We start from the raw sequence: 23,463 nt of genomic DNA on the forward strand, positions 1-23,463 counted from the left end.
CTCTCACGATCATTCGAGCAGGGGTTTGGACTCAAAGTTAGAAGTACGGGTGAAGGATGCATGCAGATACAGCAGTGTCCCCTGGTTGTACTGAAAGGAAAAATAGCTCTCCAGCCACACTGCTGTCTCTTCCAGGCACTTGTATGTGGGTACAGCCATGCAGATCAGGGATCCTATGCAGCGCTTTGAGACTCACCGTAGCCCTTGTGCCTTCAAGTTGATATTAAATCCATTGCCTCCCAGTGCTGCACTTGACATAGTGGGATTCCAAGGTGAGTTCTTAACTCCAGTTGTGACCTTTGGCTCCGTGCTCTCCTACAGTCAATCTGTGTGATGTCCAGGCCATGAGTTGCCCCATCATCTTTGGGTTCACTGTGGTCAAACTCAATGCTCGTCAGCTAGCAGGGTGGTTAGGGTTGGATCTTCTGCCTGCAAATATCTCCTTCCTCTATTCCAGAGCTCCTACCTCACTTTCTGATGTCTTATTGATTTTTCTTGCTTTCTCTCCGTGTGGAACAAAATTAAAGCAAGAATTGGGATTGTAAATAGATAATGGTGCGTGAATGCAGATTAATCATTGCCAGCCATGTACAATAATACTAATTGCACCAAGGGAGGAATGGATGAATGAGCGGTATAAATATTTAATGCTTGAATCCAATGTGAAATACAAGAGTGAAAGAAGAAATAGGGAAAATAGTGCAGTGGAGAAAAACCACATTTCAGCCTTTTGCTCAGAAGTTTTGATCCCATTAACCTTTCTGTCCACCACAAATGGTCCCAAATGGACCCAATGGGATCCCAGGGCAGAGCTGACCCTGATTGTTCAGAGGAGAGCTGAGATTACAGCAGCTGTGTTCAGAGCCTGCTGGATTGCAGAGCTATTTCATGCAGAATGGGCACTGAATTCCTATCAGTGAGTAATGGGTATTGATTTTACTTCCAAAAAAAAACAAACAACCAACCAAAACAACGAAAAAACACCCCTAATTCTTATGTTTCTGGTTAGTCATTGCAGGGCCTTGGAGTTCCAGTTAACATGCTGTCACATTCGGGAAGCTGCATATTGAGTCAAGTGATTCATAACTCCTGCTTGACGGCAGCAGGAAAGGAGGGGAGGGGAACAAAGCAGCGCTGGGTTTATAGAACAAAAAACAAGACCTTGAGAAATTTGAGGTACGAACGCTGGGCTCCATCCTCATTCAAGCAGCACCTCTGCGAGCACTCACAGTGCCTTTGTGTGCTGTCCTGCTTGCAGCTGCTGTCAGTGCTGCAGCTCCGGCAGTGCTGGGTGTGCTCCTGGTGTTGGCAGTGTCTGGGGGTGCAGGGAGCTCGGGGTGCTCTGCAGGTTCTGTGCTGAGCATCCTCCCTGCACTGGCTGAAATTCAGCAGCAGCATCCTGGGGTATTTGCATTCAGAGACCATGCAGCTGCTTCAGTTCAACCGTGTTTACCTGTAATTAAATATTCCATTATCAATTAACCATTAATGCTTTCCAGTGATTATTTTAAACCTGTGGGAGCCTCGTTGTGAAAAAGTAGTAGTTAACGGCAGGTGAGCGTGATGTTTTCTGTTAGCACTGTGGGTTTCTCCACCATGTGCACAATACACATCACCAACCTTCACTGGGGAAGCCCAAGCAAGGCAGCTGTCTGGTGCTCTTCTTCATCACATGTGGGCCAGAATGAGCTGCCTTTGGGAGCTGAACACGAAGGAGGAGCTGCTGAGATGTGTGTGCCAGTGGCCGTCCTGGGATCTGAATCCTGTAACTGATGTTAACAATGAGCTGCTTCAGTGCAGAAATAAAGGGGTGGGAAGATAAAAGGGAGTCTGCTGGACTGGAGCCCTGGAGAATACAGTGTGTGTGTGCTGGGAGCTCGAGCAGCAGCGTGTTGGAAATGAAGACCTGATAGTGGCTTTTTGTGGCTGATTGAGTCCTTTCAAAGGGCTGTCAGGGTCTTAAGCAAATGCCATGTGGTGCTGATGGATTTCAATGCAGAGATTTGGGGAGACTTTGTCTCTCACCCCAACTCTTCTGTAGTCCTCTACAGCAGTGCAAAACACTCTGGTTATGGCTGTTGTTCTGAACTTCTGCTTTTGCCTTCAGTAATTGCTTTGTGCTCTTGCACAGGTAGCAAGGAGTGCTGTCTGTTAATTTTCTAATCAGTGCTCAAGTGTAAATTCACTTGGCTGGCAGGTATCTGGCTTTTCACTGCAGGTATGTGGGATTCTTGGGAGTTAATAGTGAACTATTGGTGTACCTACAGGTCAGTGTGTGTGTAAGTGAATGATGAGTCAGCAGCTGCTGCATCCACTTCTCCAAAGTACACACATGTATTCAAAAGGGTGAGATGGAGGAGGGTGAAGCTGCTGCATGCAGGCAGGTTGATTTCACTGTTCAGTTCTTCAATCAGGTAATTGAATTACTCAGCTCTGCGCAGTTCTGAAAGCAGAATTTGGCTCCGCACACCTCAGGATTCTCTATGAGGAGTTTGACTTTGAATTCAGAATAAATCATAAAGCAGTCCATGGGGAAAAGGGTGTTAAGTTTCAACACGTTGTCATAACAAACAGCCACAATAACTTCCTTGGAATTGCTTTTAGGTGCCCCACGTCTGATCTCAGCCCCAAAGATGTGTTTGATCTCAGCCAAGTTGGAGTTTGTATTTCAAAAGGTTCTGCAGAACTGACTTAAAATCATCAATAGTGAAACATTCGGGAGCAATGTTAACCAATGTGCAGCGTACAGGATGTGTTCAGTCGTGGTTCTTAATTGTGCAGAAGTTGGCTTCACCCCACGGGATGCAGGAGGTTTGAAGCCTGTACTGTAGGTGGCAGAGGTGCATTAGCTATGCAGCATCATCATCTCTGCTGCTTCATTAGTGAGTGGAGCAGGAGTGCATTGCAGATCTGCCAAGCATCATCTCAGCTCCCTGCTGTTTGCCTTGGGAACATGGGAGAGCTGTGACCTCTGGAGGTGTCACTTGGGTGAAGGACTTTGGAAATGCTTTCTGGGCTGTCGGTTCTGCTGCTGCAAATGGAATGTTGTGGAATTTAAAGCATCCTTTTGAATCAAAGAGATATACGGCACGCTTTTACCTTCACCTAAGAAAGCATGGATACCAAAGTACCAATAATTTTGAAGTCAGTGACAGTCTATGATTAAAAAATTAAATGGGTTTTAGTTAACAATAATAGGATTCCATAATAGCTTTTGTCATGGTAGTGTTATTCCCTCACCGTGCTTAATGCTCCCATTACACACCTCAATTCAAGGGTGCTGTGACTTGGGTAAACACTGTTCCCGTCTGAGACTTGGCACGTGACACCTCTGCTGAGAAACAGGGCTGAGTTTAATAAAGCAGACAGCATAATGCTGTTTCTTTTGTTGTTGCTAAAGAGGTATAAGATGGTATGGAGAGAGCAGGACTGAATGGGCTGTGGAGCATTGCACCTCATGTTTGATGGCTGTGGAGCATTGCACCTCATGTTTGATGGCTATGGAGCATTGCACCTCATGTTTGATGGCTGTAATCCTCCAGGTTGGGGTAGATCATAAATCATTACTTTTTGCTGGCAGTTTCCAATGAAAGCAGACTGTTCTCAACATCCTTTTGCTTTGACTGGGCTAAAATGAACATTTGTTGGTCCTTTGAGCATTGTTAACCAGACACGTCCCTCATGTGCACTGAGGAGGGTTGGCTGTGGTTGGATGTTTGGTTCTTAGTGTAACTCACAGTCAAAATAACACCTGGCTCTTCTTGGTTGGTTTCTTGCAGGTTCACTGGGATGAATCTTCCTGCCCCAGTTATCAGCAGTAAAAATTGGCTGCGGCTTCACTTCACATCTGATGGCAACCACAGGCAGAAGGGGTTCAGCGCCCAGTACCAAGGTGAGCACCCACAGCACGTCCAGCTGAATTCTGTGTGATTCTTTGGTGTTTTTAACCTTCATTTTCTACCTGGGTTGTTGTATGGAGGGCTGCTGTTGGCAACGTGTTGGAAATAGGAATGCTTGAGAGTTACTGGCAAATTCCTTTGCGCTGAATGCAGTTCAGTGCATCCTGTGTGCAACGGAAAGGACCCAGAGGGAGGATCAGCTCCAAGGGCAGCATCAGGGAGGGAGAAACTGAGGCAGAGAAGGAGCTGGAAGGGGCTGTCCAGCTCATGTCCAACATCCAGAGGCAACAGCTTTCCCCAAAGGGAAGAAATGGGACCTGGGGGAGGATGAGGTGCTGTAAGCACTGACTGACAGCAGCACAGTGAAAGGGAGATGAGTTTCATCAGTCTGTAATCTCACCCTGTTGGTTCCTTGTTTGTTTGGCCTTAGCAGTGTAGTCATGGCCTCAGCAAAGAGCTTTGCATTATGAATCACCGTTGTTTCTTAACTTTCCTCGTGTTCCTCTCATGTATCAGTTCCTTTATTTTGAATTATAATTAAAGCCCTTTTGGTTTCTTTCTTCTGTGTAACACAAAGGATGATGCAGCTGATGGCTCTTGATACGGCGTTTTCCTTGCAGCCACGATTGCTGCTTTCTATTGAAACACCTGTCTGAATCATCCTTATTTTTGTCCTAAATAGAAAAGTAGAGATTAATGTTATAATTCCCCTTGATTAGATTAATGTCAGGGGGATTCTAATCTAGCACGCTCCTTGGAAACCCTTTTGTTAGACATAATGAACTGTGTGCATCGAGCATTTAAAAGACGAACTTAAACACGTGCCCTTGGAACACCACTGAAGCAGGAGGGAGCCTGATAGCCAATCTTCAGCCTCTTGCTGGATGTTCTGCAGTTTGTGAAGGTCCTTTCCAGCTGTTAGGAAAGATCTCCATGATGCTTCAAAGCAAAGAACAAACAGTGCAACAACAAAGCAGCTCGGGGCACAGAGTTTTGGCAGCCAATGGAATCCGTGCTGACGGGGCACTCCAAATGCCAATAGGGCTTCAGAAAACTCTGCATAACCCTTTCAGAGAGACATCGCTTTGTTTGAGCATAAATATTTTAATGGGGATAAATAAATGAGGAGATACAAAATAGGACATGGATTGCCTTATAAAGTAGAGCAGCTAAAATGTGGTTTTTTAGCAGTGGAGATAGAAGCAAACCTCAGGGTTGTCCAAGAGAAGGAAGGGGGGGCGGGGGGGAAGGTTAGGATTAATCAGATTTGTTGTTGGTTTTCCATTTATTAGCATCCTGTTTCCTCTGAGATGTACCTGGCTCTGCTGATAATCTATGAGAAAATCATTTCCCTTCCAACTTGTTTAACATTGATACTTAGGTTTAGCAGAACTCCATCTTAGTACGCTCCATTTCAGCTCTTGCTAATCCATGCCCCAGTTTAGAAATCTCTTTATGAACATAAAAGCAAGGTTAGATGGAATCAGCCCATGTACAGGTTTTCTTTATGTTGAATGCAGTAAATTTATTCCTTTGCAGAGAGAGTGGAAATATTTTTCCCTTTCCTGTCTCTTTTATGTAAGGTGAATCTTGCACTCTTGCAAATACTGCGTTCCACATCCTGTGAAAGCAAATGAAAGGAACCACAGATAAATCAATGCATTGATCTTTTCTCCCTAGCCTCTGTCTTCATTCCCCAATGGGTGCTGTGTACCCGCAGCTGATAAGAGACTGGATGTGCCTTGGTTGGGGCAGGTGACAGTAAGGGTGAGAAGCCAGGGGTCTCTGTCTGACCTCAGTGCAGTGATGAGGTGCTGTAAATGAGGTAATGAAAAGGCTGCTGAATTTAAAATGATGCTAAACAGATCTAAATAATGATCCGGCTGGTGTAGTCCATCTCTTCAGCATATATTTTATTACTTAAGTAGGGCCCCAAATTGCTTTTTAGCTGATAGATACCAACGCATAATTGCATCTTCCATTGATCTGCCCTCCCCGTTCCCTTTCTGTCCTCCACTCACTCTCAGGTAGAAAGATAAATGTGGGTGAGTTGCAACCTATAGCAAAATGCAAAATACTGGCAGACCTGTCATCTTTAATAACGGCCTCATGAGCTCTTTTGCACATATTGCACCTCCTAAATGGCTTTTAAGCCTATGTATATCCACACAGGCTTAATTTTTGGCAGGTCTGCAAAGGGTGTGCAGGGATATGGGGTGTGCTGTGCAAACCATTCAGTCCTTTGGGCAACACTGGGGAAAAAAAGGGTAAAAGAGGAGAATTCTGATGTTTGTTACAGGCTTTAATTCTGGCTGAGAGGTGTCCTTCCAGCAGAGGCAGGGATAGGTGCCAGGTTTCCCCTGAGGCTTCAGCTTTTGTGGCCTCTTTTACATCCTTGACCCAGTGTTGTATTGAAAGCCTTGGGATCAGGCTGCAAATGTCCTGGAATTAACATAACATCACCTGGAGGAAAGCAGCGCTGTTGGGCATTCTGGGAGCTGCTGCCTTTCTCTTGGAGCGTTTGCAGATGGATTTGCAGTCAGAAGGAAACAAGCATCAGAAGGAAACAAGCACGTCTTTGCTTTGGAATTGGCATACTGTTAATTATTTGCCCTACTTAATTAAAAAATAAGGGAAAGAAAAAGGCAACAAACCCCCAGCAGATTAAAGGTGCTCATACCAGGCAACATCAGCTTTTTTTGCATGTTTTCTAAGGCAATTCAGCCCTCAGTTTGAAGTTATGCTTTATTTAAGTAGAAGGCAAAAAGCTGTAGCAGCGAGCACAGAGAAGCACTACCTTGGGTGAGCTTCAAGGAATGATGCCTGACATCTCCTTGTCTGAAGCCCCTGCAAACAGATGTTATTAGCTTTTTCTCTTTCTTTTTTTTTTTCAAGCTGAAAAAGCATGATTAAAAAAACCTCGTCGGTTCTGTTGGTAATTTTTCCTGACAACTTTGTCTTCGGAATGTGCTAATTTAGAGATGAAAGTATGATGAGATAAAGAGCAAGAAAAGAACAGTCTGAAGTGGAAGACGGGCTGCTTTTCTCCATAGATGAGAACTGGCTCATCAGAAAAAGGGTCCTATAAAGCAATATGGACGACGTGCTTTCCTATGTGAAGTTATTCTTTAACCACATTAACTTCAAACGTGCCAGTAAAAATTCTGCTGTGTGTCACTCGGAAACCTCTTGTGTCTCATTTGGTGAGGTGGGGTTTGTGCAGAGAGAGCCTCAGTATGGCCAAGTCCGGGTAATAGGGACAAATAATTGCTCAGTTTCATTGGTCATCTTTGTATTGCGTGGGATTCTTTTGGCAATGGATTGATCATCCAGTTCCAACCCCCTGCTGTGTGCAGGGTTGCCAACAAGGAGATCAGAGTGTTGAGGGTCGTATGCCCTGGGTCAGCTTGGTTCAGTTCTACGAAGGCAGTAGTAGGTCTAACAAAGGTAAACGAATGGGGGGAACCTGATGGCTTTGAGGGGTTAGGAAGAGCTGCCCAAACATCTGGGCGATGTGCAGCTGTTGCCAGTGGTTTTCTAAATGTTCTCCTTCTTTTTGTTTTAATTCTGTCTCTGTAGTCAAAAAGCAAATGGAGCTGAAATCCAGAGGGGTGAAGCTAATGCCAAGCAAGAACAGCAACCAGAAGACATCAGTGTGTAAGTGTTCTGACTCCTCCACGTGCTCTCTTTGTACAATGGTCTCCTTGAACATCCCATTTGACTTTCCAGTAATCTCTAAAACTTTGTCACTCTTAAAAAGTTTTAATGCTTTACCCTTTCTTCCCTTTGCATTACTGCATCACTCCCTCCCAGTGCTCTATTCACAAGCATGTACTAACCCCTTGAAGTGGGTATGCAGGGGATCGGTGTGTGTGCATTTAATATATACTGTATGCTTCCTATTCAGTGACAGATTGGGGTTCTTCTGTCTTCTTCTAGTGTGGAAAGTGTCAAAGTGTCACCAATCTGGAAATCTGAATTCATGTTTCTGTTGTAAAATTAGGGGTAGGGGTGAGGAACCACCAAAGTAAAACCAACAGACCTGTCAGAAATGCAGAAATCAACAGCAGCCTTTGTTTTTCCTCTCTGCATTTTATTTAACTATTCATCCCTGCAGAACAATCGTGCCACTTCAGTGTGCAAAAGCTTGTAGCAACCGACTTCTGTGATCTCTGTATGAGTTTCTCAGCGCTCAGAATATCTGATGTTTGGTGTCTGTTAGGGAGATGCTCGCAGCGTCGCGTTGTCACCGGGTGCGTTTTCCTCTGGCTGTAAGTGAACCCATTAGATCCATTCATCTTTACATGAGGTCCTATTCAGATCAGGGAGCGACGCTCATCGTTTCCTTCTGCACGTGACCCAACAGATGGCTGCGCTCCTGAGGGGGCTCTGAGATGAAACATGAGGGATCTGAGTTACCTCCACGGCATATTTTACAGGGGTTTAAATAGGATCGGAACGTAGAGTAAATTAAAGTAGTTTTTAGAGGAGAGGTTGTACTTGTTCTGCACGGCCCATTACGCTCATCAAAGAGGTGCTGTTTGGACATTCCGCTCGCCTGAACTTCAGATGCAAAATTCAGTTGAGGAAAGTGGATGAACTGAATTTAAAGCGTCGCTCAATGCTGGCTCACTGTCAGGTTCACGTGAGTGCTTGTAGTCTGCAGTTACACGGGAGAAAAGTCCAACGAGGTAACTGAGCAGGACGTAAATTAACCGAGGTGATAGAAAATACTCCTTCCTTTGTTTGAGTGAGCATTGGAGCTCCGTGAGATGGGAGGTTGTGTTGGTCGTGGGATTGGTGCTATCTGGGATGTTGGGGTGCGTGCAGGGATTCTTCCCCAAGTGAAAAATGGCAGTCTGTTTTCAACCCGTTAGTCCTTGGTGTATTTTCAGTGTGTCGTGCTGTGCTGTAGCCGTGCTTTGCTTTTGAGGATGAAGTTGCTGGAAGTTGTTGGTGCCTCTGCCCAGCCCGTCCTCACCCAATGCAAGGCTCCAGCCTTGAATGCTGCCACTTCAGCATCTTGTGTAGCACTAATCATGTCATATTTGCTAAGGCAAAACGCAGTGCAGGAAGGCAGCTTAGCCTGAAAGTTATTGAGCTGTAGGAGTATTGATGGCGGAGGAACTGTGGCCCAAATCCCTTTCTGTTACCAGCATGGGCTTTGCCACAACCTTCCTGTCTTTGGCTCCTTCCATGTACACTGCGCTCAGCAACGTCTGCATCATAAACCCCGATTAACCTCTATCCCGCACAGCCTTCTGCTGTCACACTCCTGTTACAGTGAATTTTCAGCTTCAGAAACGCTGACTCCATAGGAGGCATCACCAGAAAACGCTTTACTTTCAGAAAATGGAGCCCAAAGTGTTATCTTCTTTTCCCCTTGCTGTTCTGATTTGCTCAGCTGGCTGTGCCCGCTCTTCTCTGTAACTTCCATGAGCTCTGAGCTGTGCATCACAGCCGACCATGCAGGTGGGACAGGCTGATTAAAGGTCTCTGGAGTCTGATAGTATTTCTCTTGCCATTCCATCAAGCAAGAGCTGTGCTGTGCTTTATTTCCAAACCCTTTCCTGCCCGCTGTGGTTTCTGGTGGTCTTTGCCCTTCTTCAGGTAGTACAGCTCCTTCTTTAAGGGCTCTGTTGTCTCATAGGGCAGCTTGCAGCTCCATGCTTGCTGCCCTGCAGGTTCTATCAGAGGAGTTCAGTTCTGCTGAGTGGATGCTGTGGTTACGTGCCAGATTAAAGCCCGTTTCACGTGTCTGAATGGAGGCAGAATGTATTCACATCACAGTTGTTTGCATTCAGGAAAAGGATATATATATAGATATATATATAGATATTGATATAAAACCATGGAATTTGGTGGGGGATTTGCTAACTGTGTTCAGTTGCAGTCAAACCTGTTTACTTGAAATTTAAATCAAGTGCTTCAGACTGCTCACCGTCCCTAATATTAATTGGGCATCTCACTTTAATCATTTCTAGGGGAAAAATGATACAGCTCTGGGGAGCAAGCTATCAAAATCCAGCTTAATATTAGATATTAGGTTTAGAGGATTATTTCTGGTGGTAACTGAGGGGCTCACCTTTTGTGTTTGCAGTATTCCTGAAGCGGTGAGGAAGTGCATTGCATGCAATACGTAAATGTGTGTGTTCCTTGTGCATACAGTGGGGAAAACACTCTATCTTGATTGCAAAACAGCATCGGAGTCGCTTTTGTGACATTTGAATGAGGCACACCTGAAAACGTTGCTGGAAGGGGTTGTGTGAAGCTCAGTGTGCCTTGGGATGTATCCGTTGGTACTAATTATACAAATATGAAGGTTGTTTTGGAGGGTTGATCCAGTTTGGTCTCAGCCAGATTTATGGGAGCTGCTGGGCTCAGCGGTGCAGCCAGCCTGCTTTGTGCATCAGGTGTGAGGAGTGTCTGTGCTGCAGCAATGCAGTGAGTGTGGGGCAGAGGAGCAATGAACTCCCCAATGAGGGGGACTGGGCTCCAGTGGGCTGTGCTGCAAACAAAGTGCCTAAAATCCATAGGGCTGTAACATTTTAAACTCTCACATACATGGGAACTATTTGTAGGTAGCGACAAGGTGTGAAATACGGGTTCAGAATGCCCCAGATGATAACAGCATAGAAATCCCAGCTGGAAGCAGTCACTTCCAATGTTAGGCTCTCTCAGCCTGAGTCTTGCTTAGTGCTAGCTAGGCATGGGAGTGCTTAAGGTCTAGGTTTGTATCACAGAGGTATTGGAAATGTTTAATGTTTGCTTGGCAGGGAGGGACTTCCCAACCTGTAAGGGCTAAAAAACCCCCTGCATGTTCTCAGCATAACAAATGTGGTTTATCAACTCTGCTTTAGTTCCATTCCCGTGTGTGCGTTTAGAAGGCAGAAGAAGAAACGTTTCTGTGCCCATCTGATCCATCCTCTGCTTTCCTTTTGCTCTCCTTCGTGTTGACAAAGCAAACTGTCCGATGCTATGGAGAAGCCTTTCCTTTCTCCTCGCTCTGTTTGTATCTGATCTGCTCACTGGTTTATGTATACGTATTGTATGGGTGTTGATAAAGTGCTAGGTAATGAGAGAAGAGCTGGTTTTAGTCTTCAGAGGTGTGACTGGTGATTTGCAACCTGCCTGTGGGTTCTGCTGGTTATCTGTAGCCTTGTCTGCTCCCAAAGCCATGGATCAGGTTTGCCGTCATCCAATCTGGGACATAAGAAATGGCTGTGACAGCAGCTCAGGATAACCAACATGGTGTAACTGGTGTTGTCTGGTAGTCGTCTGAGCAAAGGATGCAATGTGGAAAGGCAACCTGTTGGTGTGCTCTGCAGGAAGGGGTGTTTCAATGCTGGCGTGTTTCCATTTGATGTGCGTATTCAAGAATAGAGAATAGATCAGGCCAAAAGAATCCATCTCAGTGGAACAAACCCACCAAGCTCTAGTGCAGCTGTGGTGGATGCTGGAGGTGCTGCTCGTGGAGTGGGGTTTGGTTGTGGCTGCTCCAGTGTTCTGAGGGTAGCACAGCTCTGCTCCTTCCTTCCAACTCAGAGCTGTCAGCCTGGGAAATGTGGCAGCAAAGCTTTGTAGCTACAAAACGCAGCCATCAGAAGATGCTGTGTGCTGCTTTAATGCTCCTGTCTCGCCAGCATCTCTGCTTGTCCACGTGATGGAGCTTAATGCGAGGTTATGAATATGCAAAACGGGGAAAGCAGTTTCTTAGGAGGCTGATTTCCCATCAAGCTGTATCTCTGCCTGGAGGAGGAGGCTGAAGCAGAGGGGCAGGGCTGGGCAGTGCTGTGCTGAGGGGCTGCTGGGGAAGGGGCAGCAGGAAGGGGAGGGATGGGATGAAGGAGGTGTTATGAGCTGCGATGCTTTCAGCACTCAGCCAGCACTGCTGTAGGTGCTCAGATGGAAGCAGCGATCCCTCCATCCTTTTGGGTACAGTGTTATGTCTTCCAGCTGTAGTGAGGGACTTGCACGAGGTGTCATTACCAAATGAATAACGTTCTGACAGCCCTGCCTTTTGGGTGCTGGTGCTCTGCAGCCTGTGTCTGTGTAGGCACCCCATGTGCTTATCTGCTCATGTAATACTTCCATGCCTAAGCCTCCATATCACTTGGCAGCAGCTCTGTGCACCAAGATCATTCCCTGAGTCAGGGGATAGGCAGGGGTAGAAGGGAACACTCTCACTTCAGGTTCGTGCTTCACCACCTCAGCCTTGATGACAAGAGATGATGGTGTGTTTTCCTTACGTCCTGAGGGAGAAAACTGAATTGCATCAACGCTGACAGCTCTGTGACAAAGCTGCCCCTTTGTCCTGAGTGATCCCACGTGTTGGTAGTCGCTGGAATTCAGAATAGAAATCAACAAGTTGCCAGATCTCTCACGTCCCAGAGAGTTCTGTCCATCCCAAGCAGTGCTCGGCTGTGCCACTTTGACAGGCTGAAAGGGAAGGTGGGAACGGGGAGCAGAGCATCAGGATGGCAGATGTTTATTCGACGCCTGATCACCGCTTCATTGATCCCATGTTTGTCGGCAGTCACATTAAGGTTGCTCCATGCAGTTCTTCATGTTCAAACTACTTACTTGCTTTAGAATGCTAGACTCACATTTCCCTCTCCTCTCTCTCTCGTTCTCTGCCTGTTTTTCCCCTGGTATCACACCCCACCTCCTCATTGGGTTGGCTGGGGAGGGCAGGCGGTCCCCGCGGTGGTGCCGGTGGCTGTTTTAATCACAGGCTTTGGGAATGGGCTGCTTAATTGGTGCCATTTTGCAGTATGAAAGATCTCTCATTTCAGAGGTACTTCTGTAGCAGAACAGAAGGGAAAGCGATGTTCCTAGCGGGCGCTTCCTAGAAAACACTTTGGTGTCTAAACTGAGCTGAAATGATTCCAGTTAAACTTGTTTCCAAAGCTGGGTTGGTTGTTGGTTTTTGCCAAACAAAATGGAACGTGTTCAGGTTTTCGAGCTACCAGCTGCCATCTTTCTCTCCACATCCACCAAGATAGTTGATGAAAGACTGTTTCTATTGCTATTCTGTCTCTGTATGTGCTGTTTTTGCTTTGTAGTAACTCAGGTTGGTGTGTCCCAGGGACATAATATGTGTCCAGACCCTGGGATTCCAGAGAGAGGCAAAAGAATAGGCAACGATTTTAGGTAAGAGCCTTTGATGTGTGTGTTTACGCATGCTGCAAAGCTTTTGTTACAACCGTTGTGTGTTCTCCTTGGCATTACATGGTCTGTTTGTAGAGCCCCCTCTGCACATATCATCGTGCCGTGTCTGAAAAGCTTGCTGAGGCGCCAGTGATGCAGAAGAACAAGCGTGTCTAAATGTGCATGTGTGTGCAATCTATCTGTCATCATCTCTCTTGGAGAGTATTTCCCTTACCACCACATGGGCTCCTGGCCACGCTGCTGTGATCTGTATTTGTTGTCAGTCCCTTCTCCGGTTAAGCACAGAAAGAACCATCTTAACCAACAACAGCATCACTTCTAAATTAGCCCAAGTCCCAGCACAGCTCTGTGGCCAGAGAACTTCAGGTGACTTCCTGAAGCTGTGCTACAGTTCCTTGTCAATAAGTAAATGTGGTGCTGGATAATTGTTTTCTTATCAAGTTTAAAATGATGGTGTGATCCCCTTGTAGTTGCTAGCGTTCGTTTAAAGCATGTAGGAATGAATCAGCCTGTTGTTAGCAATGGTGAATCAATATTTAATCTTATTTTGCTGCCAATAGCTGTTTTGTTCACTCAAGATGTCTTTCAGTTTAACCTGCGTCTATCAAACTCTCCTGAAATGCAGGGAACATTTTAGAGGAGAGGGTGGAGGAAAGGGAGAATTCCCAATAGAGTCCCTAAATGCCATAGGATAAATTCTCAGCTGCTGCCAAACTGGCATTGTGTTGTCTCAGCGAATAAGGCAGCGCTGCTTTGAGTAGCAAAGGATCTGGAGCGATAGAACAAAGAACAGATCTATCAGTAGCAGATAAAGATTTTGTTCTTTATGAGAACGTTGCCATCTCCTGGGACTGAGCTCCTGAACTGAACAAAACTCCCACTGAAGTTGTATTGAAAGACTCAAACCTGTTCTTGGACTCTCACCACCTCAGGCAACCAGAGCCCAGCACAAGGAAATGAACGAGGAAGAGCTGGCCCCTCATTCATTTCCACTGTTGCCTGGAGGGCCGGTGAACTCTCTCTGTTCACAGTTTGGATAGTAAAAAGCAAGAGACAAAGCTGTTGCTGCAGAAGCATCTCAGCTGCTGACTTCCCCCTTTGTTCTGTCTGCTAGGTTAGGCTCCAGCATCCAGTTCACCTGTAACGAGGGCTACGATTTACAGGGGTCCAAAAGCATCACCTGTAAGAGAGTGAGCGACATCATTGTTGCCTGGAGTGACCACAGGCCGGTGTGCAGAGGTAAGAAGGCGGTGTTATTTTGTACTGACTTATGAGGGCTGATGAGAAAACCGCGGTCATCCATCACCCATTCTGTCCTTGAGTCTGTCCCCACTTGGTTGCTCCCTGTTGCCTTTTCCTTTTGACTTCGAGCTCTGCTTCTCAGGGCAATGTTTGAACTGGAGGCTTTCAGGCTGCACATCCTGGCTGCCCTATGGAAAACCATCTCTGGTTCCTCTCAGAGGCAGCTTCCTACAATCCCTGTTGTTTAGCTTCTGTTTGGCTCAATATTTCCTTCCCTTTCAAAGTCAAATATGTTGTCGGGCAATCCTAGAACGGTTCAAGCCTTTGCTGAACATTGTGTTTATATGCTGTTCTCATAACCCTCACTCAGACAGGAGGTGCAGCCAGGAGAGCAACCTCAGTGCTCTCAAGCTGCTGTCAGACATCAGCTCCGTGCTGCTGGTTGGTCAGCACTGCACTGTGAGCATTTGTGCTCTTGGCAATGGGAGTTTGGTCTTGCCAGCTTCGTGTCAATTAGATCTTAATACTTCTCCAGTGGACTGGAATTAACAAAACTCAGTTAGCTGTGGAGCTTCATGTAGCTACTTGCTGTGCTGCTGGTGAGGCATATTTCGTGTACCGTGTCCATACCTTTCAGCAGTGCTTTCTGCCCCTTTTTTTGCTCCACCCCAGATATTTCTCCTTAAGGTTTAAGAAGGAGAGAAGACACAATGTGGAGGTCTGGAAACCAACATCAAACTGATCACCTGGTGGCCTTATCAGGAGCCATCAGCAAATGGAGCTTCGTTTCAGCAACGAAATAAGATCTGGTGTCCATTTTGCCCTTGGCCGTTTTGTTTTCTTTCACTCCATCCTTTCTCTGTACACGCATAATTGTGCTATTTGTAATGCTAATAATGAACAACTTGTAATATTTGAAGTTAAATCCATCCAAAGCTCTTAAAGTCATCAATTGGTATTATTTTTTTCCACCTCTTTTTTTTTTTCCTTTAATTTCATCTGCGGAGGTTTTCAAGGCTTTGGAATCCCATCCAATTCTTGAAACAAGCGTAGAATAAATTGAATCAGTGTAAGAGGATATTGGGCATAAATATGTGACACTATAAAGGAAATGTATGGTGTCCTCTCGCAAGAGATAAGAAAGGATTTGCCTGCATTACTACGATCCTATGAATCAACTGATTTTTTTTTTCCCACCATCAGCTTCTGGGTTGTTTCTTTCCTTTGCAGAAAGTTTCCCACTTGCTTCTTATTTCAGATCTGAAGCACTTTTTCTGTCTTCGTTTTGTTGTTGGGTTTCTTTAAGCTCGCAGCGTGCCTGATAAGCCAGTTCAGAGCCCATTGGACTCTGCCGTCTTCTAATGCGTGGTAATGGAGCATCTTACTGCTGTGTTGGAGGCTGCATTTCAGCTTCCCCATCTGCAGCAGGCTCCCTGTGAGTCCAGGGAGCATCTCTTAATCTTTTTGTGCTCCTGTTGCCCACTCTTAAGATGGGAATAAGAAGGCTTTGCTTCCTTCTGTGAGCTAGGACAGGGTTGGTGTGATGGCCTCCAGGAGCTGGGCCACACATGCAGAATGCAGATCTGCCATGTGGTCAAACATTGTGGTCAACCAGGAGATCATTGGCCATGATTCACTCTGGTTTAGGAATGGAAAAGCCTCGTGGATGCCTTATTTGAAACATGAGAGATGAATCTGGAGGATCCATTACAGCAGCAGATGCAGTTACAAAACTAAGATGCTGTTCTTCACATTTCCTGATTAAATATTGCATCAAAGGAACACCACGAGCAAAAAAAAATTCCCCCTTAAGCACTTTTCAGCTTTTACTTCACCTAAGATGTTTTTGAGATGTGAAGCTGAGTTGCCGTCGTCGTTCTTTGAGCCAAGTTGTATCAGAACGGAGTCAGCCCTCACATAATGAATATTTGATATACAGACGGTTTTGTTTTTAGGCTTGCAACGAGGAAAGGAAACGTAGCAGATCTCCCTCACACGTCTGCCTTGCTTTCTGTTCACAGCACGGATGTGTGACATGTACCTCCGTGGTCCCAGCGGCGTGATCACTTCTCCCAACTACCCCGTCCAATACGATAACAACGCTTACTGCGTGTGGGTCATCACCGCGCTCAACCCAGCCAAGGTAGGTCTTGGAGATGCGTTGTGTCGTGTGCCATCCTGTCGGTGCTGACAAATCGGTTCATTAAAGGAGGCAATTAGAAGCCAGTGTAATTATTTTGAATTGAAACCTCTTTGATATCTAGGCGAGAATGGTGGTGAAACACTGAGCAGCTTAGTGAAGCATCTCCCCTAAGCAAGTGCTCAGCTGGGGCAGGAAAGCTGTGCCAGAAATCCTTGTTTCCCACTTCTTTCTGGATGATAGCTGGCCCATAACCAACAGGGATTTCAGCTCCCAAACAAGTATTTCTCTTCACTGCCATTTATGCCTGTGTTTAAAGTTAATTAAAAAGTCCCTTCTGTCGTTACTTCTGTTTGGAACGTTGGAGGTGATGTTTTCGTCCCTGTCGGTCAACATGTACAGTTTGGAAGAGTTCAGATTCACACTCACTGATCCATCCAAGGCCCTTCCTGCCTTGGCTTTCTTAAGTTGAAGTCCTTCCCATTTTCCACTGGCACAGGAAAACGAGGCTCAGAGCCTCTTATCTCTTCTTCCCTCCTTGCAAACTCTGCCTGCTCCCCTCCTCCAGATCTGTATGGGAAATAAAAACAAAGAGGACTCTGTTGCTGCGTAGCTCAAAATACCCCGAGGTATTCAGCACTTCTGCTCTTGAAAGAAAACAGTTTTTATTCTTCTCCGTGCCTGGATTCCTCCTAACATAATTTGCATTAGTTCAGGAGCAAACCTTGCATTCCAAGGCACTGAGCTCATGTGCTTTATCCAGTCAATTATTTCTTGGTCCTTGCCTCCAGACAGCCTTTCGTTTTGGCACTCAGCCTTCTTGCTGCTGATCCAAGGAAGTCATTTCACAGACATGATGGTATCCCAGGATCGTTCACAAGAAGTTGTTCCAGTCTGGAGGGATGCTGGCAGCCATCCACATTGCAGCCTGCTTTCTGCCACTGTTGGGATGGCTCTGTGCGCACTCACCTGCAGCACAGCAGGGCAGGATTGGCTGCTGAGTTCTGCTGCTTTCTCCCCGCTGACCTCAGTTTGAAGCCTTTAATAAGTAAACGTCGTCGGTGGATTGCAGTTTTAATGAGGGGTATTCCTATGTTCCTATTCCAGAATGAGTTTGTATTTAAAGGGCTGTCATTAGCTGGTTTGGCTGCATAGGAGCCTAATAACGACCCAGATTCTGGGAAACTGGATTGTGGAATCAGGATACTGTTCCAGTACTCATTTATTAGGAGTGATTTACTGGTTAATCAGACCCAGGAGGTCCTCCTTCATCAGGGTAATGTGCAGACCACGTGTAACTGCAGCCAGTACTGCTCAAGTGTCAGCTGTGTCTGCAGACCTTCAGGTGTGCATTGCCCTTGTGTGGACAGGCAGTTGAATACATCAGCTTTTTAGGCTGTGATGTGTGCGTTATATCTCTTCCTTCTTGGACATCTTTGTCTTTCAAATATGAGCAAAATCCCAATTTCTTGAATAAAATAATCCTGGCTTTAGAAAGAAATGGTACTGAGGGTCGTCTTGGGTATTCCCTGGGTTTGGGGCAGACTGACTTTACAGGTTAGGAAGGAGGAGGAAACAATTAAACACCAAGAAATGATTACAGGCCGTTCTGACTGTTTTGTTGACCCTTTTTCACATTGCTTTAGGGTTGAGTTTTTGGAGTCTCATCTTCAGATCTGTTCATTTTCTGGCTTTTCTGCCAGCCTCGTGCCCAGCCCAGATGGTAGCAGCAAAACTTCCTCTGCTTCTTCAGCAGTGCCATAGGATAAACTTCTCCTTCTGGAAGCTTCCTGGGCATGCTGCCTCATTATTCAGAACCCCCCTGTCTCTTTTAATTCCTACTTACAGCCTGAGTTGCTCCTCTTCCCCTGGTTAGGTTCCTTTTGAGCTTTGAAAGCGGTTTGGTCTCAAGTTGTTGGTAAGGAAACCAAACCCGTTCCTTGGCTTTTGTATGCCATAAACCGAAATGGTCAACATTCCTTCTTTCAGTTCATAATAACTTTGAGCAGAGGTTACCTGGAACTAATGCTCTGTGCTGCAGCATGCACTGCGTGGAGGTGTAGCACAACTGAAATAAGAGGGATGGATGGATAAATGAGCAGTTTGTGTTCACTGTCTGTGAATAGACGGCTGCTTTCCTTTTCTTTGAAGTGATAAATAGTTAATTAGCAACATCAGCTTATAAAGGGTTTCGGAGAGAGTTTGTTTGTTGCGTGTTTCATCCTGGAAGCTTGATTTACATGCAGGCTCTGTCTCTTTGAAGCAAAGGCTGAGAGAAATGCACTAATTGTTTTGGGAAGGGCACTGCCGTGCATGCGTGGTCATTGCACGATGCTTTGCATGCTCACATTACTTGGAGCTGTAGAAAACTGCAACCTGACAGCTCTCCTCTGCATGGCTGTGGGTGCCCAGGCAAGGCGCTGGAGTAAATGGGAACCATTGGCACGGAATCTATTGCCATAAGAGCGTGTAAAGAGTTCATCAGGGCTCCAGGTACCAAAGCTGTGCAGAGAGGACCTTATCTCACGGGTGAATGTACAGAATGCCACGTCGGTTGAGTGGCACAGACAGCTCCTTTCATCCAACCAGCAATCCCTGTGGGCTGCTATGGCCACTCACAGTGCCGCAAGGTGAGCACAGCCCCATGTAAAGCTGGGATCTATGTTCCAATCCCTGCTCAGTCCTTGCAATTCCCACCTCACAAATCAACTCGTGCTGTTTCTGGACACGCAGAGCTCTTACTTGAAGACCCATGTTGGAAACATGTTGCTAAAGAGGCGAGCTCACCTCCCTGACTCATGTTGCTTTCATGCAGGGGTTGATATCATCGTTGTGCATCCCCCCAACATGGGTGAGGGAGGAGTGGAAGGAGAATGAATTAAAATGCCTGTAAAATACTTTGAAGATGAAAGCATTCTGGGCCAGAGCTGAAGCCTGCTGAAGTCGGTGGTAATCTTTTCATTGACTTGAGTGGTCTTTGGATCGGGTCCTGTTCTATGGAGCTTTTAATATGAGCAATGGGAAAACCACCGAGCTGAATTTAGAACTCATTTGCAAGTCATCTGTTCTATATTTGGAGAAGAACTGTGAGCCAGATTCTGTGAGCTACATAATCCCCTCCAAGTTTGCTCAGAAACCCACATAAACAGCATTAGGGGCACAGTGCTCTGCAGCTGTCAACTCGGCATTATTTCCTATACAGGGGCTGACATAGAAAAGCTATTTGGGGAAATATTGAGGGCTGATGGATTTCTTTTTTAGCCCCCCAAGTCTTTGGTGCCGTGGGAATTAATTTCAACCACGCTGGGAAAAAAAATAAATCACGGGGGAACTGAGAAATGCATGTGATAATTGGTGCATTTGCATCAAAACTATTTCTGAACCTTCTTGACATAACAAATGTCACTGGCTGGTATTTCTCCTGGGGTTGTTCTCACCTGGAGCCCGGCTCGCCAAATAAAGCTCTGTCCAAGCTCCTGTGTCATCGATGGAGAGCGATGGGTCTCTCCAGGGGATGATTCATCTCGATGAGGATGGATGCTCGAGACGGGGGAGGACGGGGGGAGAATGAGTAATGTGAGCTTGTAAAGCATTTGAATATGACTGCAAGAGGTGCTGTACTCCATGGAGAGAGCGACTGTGGGGCTTTATTTTTTTCCTATGGATGTGACTGCATTTCAAATCACTTTGCGGTACGTGAAGCCTGAGAATCAGGTGTCATTCGAAGCCTGTTTTCTCAACTTTGCTAATTGCTTCCTGTCACTTCAGGAGCTTAAAACTGAGGTTTTGTGTCAGCCGTGTGTTTGTACGTGCTGGTTGGGCCTCTTGTTGTTTAATGAATCATTAAGTAATTTCCAGCCCATAGCCCAAATAGGAAAGGAAAACGGATAAATAAGTATTATATTCAGCATCCTGCTCCGGAGCCACAAGGTTAGTCTTCAATATACTGGAATGTAATTAGTTATTTAATTAGGGTCAGACTCCCTAGAAGGCGGTTTACTTGAACGAGTGGTTTAACTAATGATGTGTGCTGTTTTACAGCCCTGTGTTCTTTGTATTAATTACATTATTCCATCATTACATGGCTTAATAATAATCTGCACGCGTTAATATTTTGATACTACCGACTAAAATTAATGGTTCCAAGCTTCTGCGAAGGACCACAAAGGCTCCTGTTCCGAGATCCTGCTACCTCTGGGTAACACACTTCAGTCAAACACCAAATCAGCTTTTCTTTTAGATGCATTTAAATAATACTTAATTGCATCTGTGTGTAGAGGGTGGTAGCACCTGGCAGTTCAATTTGAACTCTGTACGCATCCATTATGGTTGCTTTGGGGTCTGACTGGGGTGGAATTGTGGTGGCAGCTGCAATTCCTCTCCCCAGGCAGCAGGCACTGTGTGTGCCTCGGTCCTGCTTTGGTAGCTTTGTGTGTTAGGTACCATAGGGTGATGCAAAGCTGAATTTGGTCCTGGAAGGTGCTTTGTGCTCCCAAATGGTGCATACAGAGCTCCATGAATCCTGCCTGTCCCTTGGCTGGGACTGAGCTGGGGAGGGATGCACAGCTGTGGGCAGGCAGTGTGTGGCAGCTTGCAGGGCAGCAGGTGATGGGCACAATGTGATGCACAGACAGAACACAAGCAAACACTTACTGTGGGAATGAAAGAGTCACCTGGAATATCAGTAGATAAAGCAGGAAAACCTGATAGGCGGCTTCAGTAAGAGCAGCTTAACTTGTGTGCTGAAAAATGTGCCACGGGGCTCTAAAAAGTGAGGTCAGCGTAGGTGATGTCCTGAAGATAGCAATGATCTTATGAAGCGCTCTGGGATTGAGCAGCAGAACGAGCAAGGTGGGAGGGTCTGCTGGCTGCTTTGGCCGTTGGTCCTTATTAACACGCTGCATCTTTGCCAGGTTATCAAACTCACCTTTGAAGAATTTGAACTGGAAAGAGGATACGACACTCTGACGGTCGGGGATGGAGGACAAGTGGGAGACCAGAAGTCTGTGCTCTACGTGTAAGTGCTGTGTCCTTAACGTGTCCGAGTTCTGCTGCTGAGATTTAGCAGATGGGGTTGGATGAAGGAGCCCGCTCTGCTTGCTGCTCCTCACTGAATGTTTTATAAGCTGACTATTGCTGGTGTTTTCTTTTCTCATCACATTCTCTTAGGCTTCAGCTGACAGAAAGGCTTTTACCTCTTTGCTTCTCTTCTCTTGAATTCCTTTTGTCAGGACCCCATAGAGAGAAGCTGAGGCTGCCCAGGGAGCTGGGGGAGCAGGATTCAAATTAAGATAGCAAAGGAAATGCAAATGGAGCTGAAAAGTTTGGACCTCTCTCCTGTGCTGCCTTTCTCGAGCAGCTGATTTTAACAGTGCAGACTGGCTGTGAATGCATTCCCTATGAATCTGCATCCACTTTGCTTTCACCCACCTTCATGTCTGCTGTCTTTCTGAAGTCTCCATTTCTCCGAGCTCCATTTTGCTGCTCTTCTCAGGACGTGAACAGCAGCGATGCTGAAAGTCACAAACTCCAGCCTGCGACGTATAGAAGAAATGTAAAGCCTGATCATTGCAAAAGTGTGTGCAATTAAAGTGTCACAGAACATTTCACAGCTGATTGGGCCAAATGTGCAAATTGCAGCCGAGGGAATCGTTTGGAAGAACTTGCTGAAATGGTTTCTTGTTCTTGTTCCCCCCCCCCCCTTTCTGTTTGCCTGAGGCCTATGGATGGAGGCCCAGATTCTGTTCCGATCATTCCATGTTTTCTCATGTATTCCATGTATTTAATCATTCCATGTATATGAGGGGTTCAGTGCCATGCTAATGCAGACACACAATCCCTGTGACTGACTGCAGTGGTGTTGTGGCATCTCCTCCCACTGCTGGCTAATGCTTCCCATTCAATTGCTGATCCTAGAAGGGAATTTATTTCCTTATTACCTGAGAGGAAAACCTGAAAATCAATTAAGGACCCCCCCTGCAGGAAACCAACCCTGTTAACAATGAGAGCTCCAATTTTCTTATTACTCGTTGCTTATTCGCTGCTGTTGAAGAGGAACTCAGTCCTGCAGACTGAGAAACCAATAAAGGCATCTGAGTCGACTTTCACAGCAGCAGACGTTATCCCAAACTGAGGTATAAAGGACCATTTGTTTTCAGTCTCGCTCTCGTGCCTGTAAAACGCATCTCAGAGAACGTAACAGATTGTTAGGCTGAGCTTCCTGACTTGCAGTGAGGATTTTATTCCCCAAAGTAACAAGCACCCAGATCAATCATCCGGCTTGTTAGAGTGCAATGGGAAGGCATGCAAAAAACTGTTAAGAAACCCTTTTTCTGAAGGTTTTTCTCTTGGTCTGTTCCCTGTTCCTGTCTGTCTGTTTGCTGCTTAAATGAGAAGAACCAACAATGGCACTTTTTCATCTTTTCCCATCCACATCAAACTGGATGAAAAGCAGTAATTAAGGAAAGGTCACTTCCTCATTTAGCAGCAGATACAGGATCCGTGCAACTGACTAGGATCGATAACGGGCCTGATGGAAGTGTGAGGAGTGATGGAGCAGAGCTGTGGGAGATGGATGCAGTTTTAGGGGGAAGCAGATTGCAGAGGTGATGGTTTCAGGTGCTGTAGTGGCTCCTATTGCTTATGTGAGTGGTGAGGAAATCTGTGGGATGGGGCAGGGGGGGAAATGCATTTGTATGGCATCATTGGTCCCAGTTCTGATGCTGGGTACCTGTGTGGGTGTGGGAAAGAGCCTGGACTCAGCAGGCAGTCAGTTTAAGGGTGTCAAGCAGGTAAAATAAGTAGCACAACCCTTCGCCTCGTTTTGCTTCACTCTGAGCAAACTGTAACTGGCGGATCAGCCATGGTGCCTCCAATTACCCAGCAAAGTGAGAATTGCCATAATGGTGCCTGGAGGTTGCAAGTTACATTTATTCACAGGATGCTATCAACACACAGCTGCTGGCTTCGTTCCCTTGCAGCACTGGGTTGCAGTAATTCTGCCTTGAGAGC

The 23,463-nt window shown here is 46.0% G+C and overlaps 1 protein-coding gene across 1 annotated transcript in view; it reads left to right on the forward strand.

Moving 5' to 3' along the window:
* Positions 1-23,463, forward strand: part of CSMD2 (CUB and Sushi multiple domains 2) — a 191,898-nt gene that overhangs the window by 67,099 nt on the left and 101,336 nt on the right. Inside the window, exons 7-12 of the mRNA XM_072355231.1 lie at positions 3,780-3,892; positions 7,479-7,556; positions 12,965-13,052; positions 14,185-14,309; positions 16,334-16,455; positions 21,366-21,469. Of these exons, the coding sequence (XP_072211332.1) occupies positions 3,780-3,892; positions 7,479-7,556; positions 12,965-13,052; positions 14,185-14,309; positions 16,334-16,455; positions 21,366-21,469 (630 nt within the window). The remainder of the gene's footprint in view (positions 1-3,779; positions 3,893-7,478; positions 7,557-12,964; positions 13,053-14,184; positions 14,310-16,333; positions 16,456-21,365; positions 21,470-23,463) is intronic.

This window comes from Excalfactoria chinensis, chromosome 22 (genome assembly GCF_039878825.1).
Source record: "Excalfactoria chinensis isolate bCotChi1 chromosome 22, bCotChi1.hap2, whole genome shotgun sequence".
Lineage (NCBI taxonomy): Eukaryota > Metazoa > Chordata > Aves > Galliformes > Phasianidae > Excalfactoria > Excalfactoria chinensis.